This window comes from Otolemur garnettii, unplaced genomic scaffold, assembly GCF_000181295.1.
Source record: "Otolemur garnettii isolate 467f Iridium unplaced genomic scaffold, OtoGar3 scaffold00275, whole genome shotgun sequence".
NCBI lineage: Eukaryota > Metazoa > Chordata > Mammalia > Primates > Galagidae > Otolemur > Otolemur garnettii.
In genome coordinates this window covers 239,253-247,376 of record NW_003852670.1, presented here as the reverse complement: position 1 = coordinate 247,376, position 8,124 = coordinate 239,253, and the positions used below count along the sequence as shown (strand labels likewise).

Here is an 8,124-nt window from a genome sequence, read left to right as displayed (position 1 = left end):
CATTATTGTTTTGGAGGGCCCAGGCTGGATTCGAACCCGCCACCTTAGGTGTATATGGCTGGTGCCTTAGCCACTTGAGCCACAGGAGCCAAGCCAAGAGCTGCATTTCTAACAAGTTCTTAGGTGATTTTGATGCTGCTGGTTCTGGGACCACACCTTGAGAAATACTTCTGATTCCCAAACCTAACCACATATCAGAATGACCTGGGTAGGACCTGCTTCTGTAGGTCTGAAAATTTATCTTCTCTCTAGTTTTTAAAACTCCCTAGGGATTGTGATGTCCTGCCAAGCTTGGGAGCCATTCCGGTGCAGGCTCATCTATGAGGGGTTAACCCTCCTACTTCTCTTATTTATATGCAGATCTTAAATAAAAGTGTCAGATCATCCTTGTAGCCAACTGAAGTCGTTTTCAGTCTAGACCTTATCATTGCAGCTCAATCAGCAGATTTGACAGGACTCCCTTTGGTGTCTTCTTTCAAGATGCTGATACAAATGAAAAGACGGTATCAGAATGAGATTATCACTATGCACCCATTAGTATGGCTCCTATTTAGAAAGAAAACCAGTGGCTGGGCGAGGAGGCTCTCGCAGGTAATCCTACTACTCTGGGAGGCTGAGGTGGGTGGATTGCCTGAGCTCACAAGTTTGAGACCAGCCTGAGAGCGAGATTCCATCTCTAAAAATAGCTGGGCATTGTGGAAGGTGCCTGTAGTCCCAGCTACTCTGGAGGCTAAGGGAAGTAAATAGCTTGAGCCCAAGACATTGAGATTGTTGTGAGCTATGATGCCATGGTGACATCTCCTGAAGGTGACAAAGTAAACTCTGTCTCAAAAATAAAGAAATAAAAATAAAACCAGAATATCACAGAGTGTTCATGTACGTGCAGAGAAATTGGAACTCTTGTGTCCTGTTGGTGGGATTGTAAAATGGTGTAGCCACCATGGAAAACAGCATGTAGGCTCCTTTAAAAAATAAACAAAAAAAAAAAAACTACTGTATAATCCAGGGATCCCACTTCTGGATACATACCCCAAAGGACTGAAAGCAAGGTCTTAAAGAGATATTTGCATGCCCATTTTCATAGCAGTATTATTCAGAACATCTAAGAGGTAGAAACAACCCAAGTGTTCAGTGAAAGAACAGAGAAATAAAATGTGGTCTCTTCATACAACAAAATATTATTCAGCCATAAAAAGATAGGAAATTCTGACATATGCGGTATCATGGACGAACCTTGGGGACATTATGCTAAGTGAAATGAGCCAGCCACAAAAAACAAATACTATATGATTCTACTTATATTTTGTGAGGTTTCCATAGTAGTTAAATTCATAGAATCAGAAAATAGAATGGTAGTTATTCTATTTCACCTCTTGTGCCAGGAGCTTGGATAAAGGGAAAAGGGGAAAGTTGTTTAAGAGGCACAGAGTTTCAGATTTGCAAGATGAAAAAGATCTGGACATTTGTTTTACAACAGTGTGAACATACTTGACACTACTGAACTGCACACTTAAAAGTGGATAAGATGGTAAATTTTATGTTATGTGTTTTTTAACACAATAAAAAAAATAAGAGGGCAGCACCTGTGGCTCAAAGGAGTAGGGCGCTGGCCCCATATGCCGGAGGTGGTGGGTTCAAACCCAGCCCAGACCAAAAACTGCAAAAAAAAAAAGATAAGAAGGTCAGAAGCAAAGCACAGTGTCCCGTCCCACAGGATGATACTGGGGCCCTCACTCCTGGCTGACTCCAGTATACTTTACCAGTTCTAAGACAGGCTAATGAGCCAGGCTTGACTTTACCTGACTGTTGAATCATCTAGCTCTTCTTTCTTTACCTTGTTCATAAGAATATCATTCTTTATTACCTTCAACAAACTTACTAAACTTCCTGATATTCCTTCTAAAATGAAAATTAGATTGTGTTAATTTCTTACTTTAAACATTTCAATGGGCTCAGAGCCTGTCGCTCAAGCAGCTAAGGCGCCAGCCACATACACCAGAGCTGGCGGGTTCAAATCCAGCCCGGGCCTGCCAAACAACAATGACAACTACAAAAATAAATAAATAAATAAATAAAAAGAGCAGGTGGTGTGGCGGGCACCTATAGTCCCAACTACTTGGGAGGCTGAGGCAAGAGAATCACTTAAACCCAAGAGTTGGAGGTTGCTGTGAGCTATGATGTGATGCCAGGGGACTCTACCCAGGGTGACAGCTTAAGGCTCTGTCTAAAAAACAAAAACAAAAACAAAAAAACCCACAAAACAACATTTCAATGATTTCCATTGCCTAAGGAAATAAATTGTATATGTACTTCATGGAGAGCTATGAGTTTCCTGGAGCCATTTCAGGGCCCACTCATATTTTCCAGGTACCATGGTGGGTGCTTTGCTAAGAACTTTGCTTGCATTATCTGACTTATCCCTTACAACAGCCTCTGAAGGAGGTGGTCTAGAAAACAGAGACCCCGAAGAGGTGAGCTCCCTGTCTATTCTCACTTAGTGGCCCACTTGGGATTCAAGTTTGGGTCTCTCCAGGTACCTTGGTCTGAAGATAAATCTGCTTTCTCGCTTTCTTCTCCTAACAACAGATTATCTTCTTCCTGGGTTTTCTACTTCAAACACCATTTGAAAGAATCTTTTGGGGGAAGTTGCTCTGAAGAGGGGCAGCTGATAGCGGAATGCTAGTATTCCTTCATAAACTTCTGACACAAATTGTGGTTTATCACAGATTAGGAAATTATAATGCTTTTAATCAAAGAATAATAGCAGTCTGTGTTAGCCTAATAGCACTTTCATTAGTCACCAATTAATATCACATGTTCATAAGAAGGGAAAATACAGGTGTTATCTTCTCCCTTTATGGATAAGGAAACTGAGGCACAGAGTAACTAGGTGACTTGTTTAAAGTCATGCAATTAACTTTAGAGCTGGAAAGAGAATTTCCCACTGTAAGAACATAAGAAGTTTCTTTTATTATTTATTGTTGGGGATGTTTTATTTTGTTTCACTTTTTACCTTGAGGAACTGTATGTTTTCTCCTTTCTGATTTTATTTTATTTATTTATTTGTTTTTGGGACAGAGTCTCACTTTGTCAGTAAAGTGCCATGGTGTCACAGCTCATAAGCAACCTCCAACTCTTGGGCTTAAGCAATTCTCTTGCCTTAGCCTCCCAAGTAGCTGAGATTATAGGCCCCCACCACAACGACCAGTTATTTTTTTGGTTGCAGTCGTCATTGTTGTTTGGTGGGCCTGGGCTGGATTTGAACCCACCAGCTCTGGTATATGTGGCTGGCACCCTCAGCCACTGAGCTACAGGCGCCAAGCCTATTTATTTTTTTGAGACAGTGTCTCACTCTGTCACCCTGAGTTCAGTGAGTGCTGTGACATCATAGCTCACAGCAACCTCAAACTCTTGGGCTCAAGCAATCTCTTGCCTCAGCCTCCCAATTAGCTGGGACTATAGGTGCCCACCACAATGCCTGGTTAATTTTTCTATTTTTAGTAGAGATGGGGTTTCACTCTTGCTCAGACTGGTCTTGAACTCCTGTGCTCAAGCAATCCACCTGCCTCAGCCTCCTTTCTGATTTTAAGTAAACTAACTTACTGTGTTTCTCTTTTTGCCCTCAAATATACTACCAGTCGCTGCAGCTCTGTTATTCTTCCTGATCAGCATGTTTGCATTCCCTTTTCTGATTTTCTGGTTGAACAGTCTGCACCTTCATGTCTGCGTTACTTACCTGTGTTAGAACCTGCCTCAAATCCTTTCCGAAAGGGGCAGCTGTGAACAAGCGAGTGAGTGAGTGCTCAGTTAGCTAGCACTCCCAGCTGTCTAATAAATTACTTTGTTTCCTGAACTTAACAATGATTTACTCCATGTTTTAAGATAACATACCACATATAGCATTCTTGGGTACAGAGAAACTCTGAAGTCGGACATTGAGATTACAGGGATCTAAAGGAATAGCAAGCTCTGATAAACAGGAGCAAAGGAAGGGGACCCTTGCATATTCAATGCTTTACATGCCTTTTCTGGTTTAATCCTCACCACAACTCCGGAAGGCAGGTGTTTGATGAAGAACGTGAGGAGAAATTTAGCAACTCACTCAGGGCTATAAAGCCACCCTGAAGTGGAGCCAAGAATAGATGCAGGATAAAGTACAGGACCAAGGCTCTTTCAAAAACTACACCTTGTAGTCTTTGGAGACCTTGTAGTCTCCAAATCAAAATGACCTGAAAGGTTTCCCAACTGGCCAGGCGTCCTCAATCATGCGGCCCTCCGAGGACATTTATCCGGCCCGCCGGGTGTTTTTGCCGCTGCTGCCTGTCCTGCTTAGCAGCCAACTTGTCCCAGGGCCTGCAGTCCGGCCCTCCAACAGTCTGAGGGACAGTGAACTGGCCCCCTGTTTAAAAAGTTTGAGGACCCCTGGGTTACACGATGCAAACTTGTAATCCATATTGTTGATGCGGGGAAGGAAGAAGAGACTACATGTGGGAAATAAACTACAGACTTTGCCCCCATCCCCAGCCCAGTAAAGCTGCCAGCACATGGGCAGGGGGGATAGCTCAATTAACTTCCTTTGTGTAGTATTAGCATGATTCTGCCGTTACAAACAAAAGCAAACCTTTCTCCCAGAAATAAAGTTCTTCTGATGGTCAGTTGTGAACTTAGATAGGCAAGAGTAAATTCCCTGTGCCTGTCCCTTCCTCCCAGACCAGGAGGCTTGCTGTGTGAACTCAGTGGTGTTCCTACCTTTCTCACAGTAGGGCTCCCCATCCTCCATATGGAAGAGGCTGTTCCCAAAAGGCTTCTTGCAGGCTGCACAGACAAAGCAGGTGGTATGCCACGTCTGTCTCAGGGCATGCATCACTTCCTGGGAGAAAGAGCTTGAGCTCAGGACAGAAAGGTCCAAGGGAGAGAAGGAGCCAGGCTGGACTTTCCCCAAGACCCTGGCCACTGCCTGCAGAGCCCATCAGGGAGCAGAGCAGGAGAACCTGGGAAGCAAGCCTTATATGCTGAAGAAAAACCCCGAGTGGCAGAGGAGGGGTTCCCACTATCCAGCTGGGTGCTAGGTTCTGTGTGTTCTTACATGAACTGTGATGCTTACTCCTCCCATTAAACCTGGGAGGGAGGTGTTGCTTACTACTGTCACTTTACCAAAGGGGCACCAAGGGCCAAGGCCACATGCAGGTAGGTGAGCAGTGAGATCAGGCTACAAAGCAATCATTTGCTTCCCGGAAGTTCCACACCTCTTCAAGCTGTGCAGCACAAGCATTTAATCATCTCCTGCTTGAAGGTCACTCACTCCCTAATTTGTTGGTGGCAAACCAACTCCCTTCTAGGATAAAAGTGGATTTCTCTCTTTCTGTTACCAGCAACTTCTTGGCTTCCTAATGGGACCCCACAGTCTTAGACGGAAAGGAGAAGTTGATTAGGGCTAAGGAAAAAGAAAAGAGCAGAGCAGAGGGATGCTGCCCACTTACCCCCATGATTTTGGTTTTGCACTTGGAGCAGATGGGGGCAAAGAACTGCTCGTAACACCGCTCACAGTAAACGTTGTTCTGCTCCTCCACAAAGCACACATCTGCCAGGGAGGTCTTGCAGTAGGCACAGTTGAATTCTTCTGGATGCCAAGAGCGGCCCATGGCTACCAGAAAAGGGCCTCTAGGGAAGCAAAGAATAGCACCTAATAAGGTGGCCCCCAAAGCTTGAACCCAGGTATTTTAAGTATCCCCAGGATATTCAAACTTTTACCCAAGAACTAACTTTTGTGACTATTCCAATGAAATACTGTGAAATTCAGAAAAAGCTCCAGGCAGAAAGGTGTTCATTATTGCATCACTTATAGAAAAACAAACACCAGGAAAACAACTCAGACACAGGCACCAGGAGAGGTTGGGGTAAGCATATTACAGAATTCAGCTGACTATTAATAATTATAATAAGAACAATGATGATGCTGCAGGTGGCTAACATTTATTAGGTGATTAGTTTGTGGAAGGCACTACTCAAGAGGACTTCTGCATTTATTAACATGTTCAAGCCTCACAGCAATCCAGTGAAGTAGGCACTATTATGATACCCATTTTCAGATAAGGAAAATGAAGCACAAAGATAGCAACTTGTTCAAGGCCATAGGGCTGGTAAGTGGTAGACTCAGAAGACAAACCTGGACAGTCTAGTTCTAAGTAGTAATCAGAACATTGAGACTTTGAGATAATTTTTTAAATTCCAGTTTTTTTTTTTTTTTTTTTTGAGACAGAGCCTCAAGCTGTCCCCCTGGGTAGAGTGCCGTGGCATTACAGCTCACAGCAACCTCCAACTCCTGGGCTCAAGCGAGTCTCCTGCCTCCGCCTCCCAAGTAGCTGGGACCACAGGCGCCCGCCACAACGCCTGGCTATTTTTTGGTTGCAGCCGTCATTGTTGTTTGGCGGGTCCGGGCTGGGGATTCGAACCCGCCACCTTAGGTGTACGTGGCTGGCGCCTTAGCCGGTTGAGCTATAGGCGCCGAGCCAAATTCCAGTTTTTACTTGTCTGTATTTTCTAATTTTTCTCTGAGTATGAATTACTTTATTTTTAAATAAAAGTGTGTTTTTCATATATATAAGCTTACACCACACATGCATACATGTATACACAAACATATTGTATTCAAACACCACCACCACCATGATCCCTTAGCTTTTAGGTGTGAAATGGCTGGTTTCTATTTGGGTGTGGCAGGTGCCCATTGAAGCGCTGAGCAGTGAGAGGCTTGTTTGTGGAAAGACCCAGAAGCAACCATAAAGGAAAGCTGGGTCAAAACCAATAGTCAGCCAGCTTGCAACATGCCCAATAAACCTACTGATAAGACCGGTGATTCCCAGAACCCAGCCTTAGCCCAAAGGGGAGCTCCTGGCACTAGATATCCTGCTGGGAGCTTCTACCACTTACCTTATGCAATCCTCTCAACTCCCTAGCAAAGTGGGTGTCTCACAGCTAAAGCTCAGAGAAGGTCAAACCAGATTACAAGCCAGAGGGACCCGAGGGTACCTGGCACACAGCTTTCTCTGTCTACATGCCTCCCTCCATTTCCCCCCTGTAGAGCTCAGACTGTAGGCAAGCACCCTGCATGCCCACCCTTCCAGCAGCCCAGCCCAGGGATGTAGTGGGACCATACCGGATGATGCTGTTGCAGTGGCCACAGAGTGGAGTCCGGCTGCTGGCTGGGAAGCGCTCAGCCCTCTGGACTGTGCCCCTGGCAAGGGGAGGTACCTGAGCTGGGCTCTCCCTGGGCAAGGCCTGTTTGCTGATGGAGGTGGTGCTGGTGCCAGGAGCAAATTTCTGGGAGAAGCTGTCATCTGTTACCCAGGGGGGACGGCTGGCCGACTCCGCAGTTCCCCTGCTGTAGGTTGCTGAGGGTGCAGGGTTATAGCTGGGGGCAGGAGAGGGAGTATAGGCTGGTGCGGGGGACGGAGAGTAGGTGGGGGCAGGTGAAGGAGTGTAGGCAGGGGCAGGTGAAGGGGTGTAGGGAGTTGAACTGTAGTTGGCCCCTGGGGATGGGCTGTAGGTAGACGCAGGCACTGTAAGCCAAAAATACCCAAAGAAAAATGTGTCAGGAATTCATTTTCCCAAATTCTCCCAACCCCAGTCAAAGATCTGCAAAAGGTGACTTTAATCTGAGAGCAGTACAATTCCAATTTTTATAAGAGATTTGTTTCTGAGCTTTATGCCCCAGATTTTAATTCTCAGCAGGGAGCCCAGAAAGATAAAGAGCAAGTGCAGCAGAGCTGGCTGGGGCTGGAGAAGGGATACAGCTATAAATATCTACAGCTGTGCAGGGTGGGGCCCAGCCAGGCCTTGGCAGACGGAGACCTACATAAGACTGGGAGTTGGGGGTTGTCCCCGGGCCAGGGAAGTGGGTGGGAGAGGGTCAGCTCAGCTTGACTGGAGGATCCTTTCAGTCCTACATCGGAAATGCCTCAACTGGCATGCTCTGTTGAGCCTGGACCTTGTTCAGACTTACAGCACGAAGCAGATGACCCAGCAGCTGGGGTTTGGGGTTCAGGTTTCAAGTTTAGCTATAATAGCTTTCTTGAAAAACAGCTTGGGTTGATTTGTATCGGGGAAAAATTTCATCTTGGTTTG

General features: G+C 45.6%; 1 protein-coding gene across 4 annotated transcripts in view; it reads right to left on the bottom strand.

Annotated features, from left to right (window-relative positions):
* Positions 1–8,124, bottom strand: part of LDB3 (LIM domain binding 3) — a 74,011-nt gene that overhangs the window by 17,407 nt on the left and 48,480 nt on the right. For all 4 annotated transcript variants that reach the window (XM_003803015.3, XM_003803013.3, XM_012813522.1 and 1 more), the window contains 3 exons: positions 7,157–7,559; positions 5,481–5,661; positions 4,750–4,870 (listed from right to left, as the gene is read on the bottom strand). In XM_003803015.3, coding sequence (XP_003803063.1) covers positions 4,750–4,870; positions 5,481–5,661; positions 7,157–7,559 — 705 coding nt within the window. The remainder of the gene's footprint in view (positions 1–4,749; positions 4,871–5,480; positions 5,662–7,156; positions 7,560–8,124) is intronic.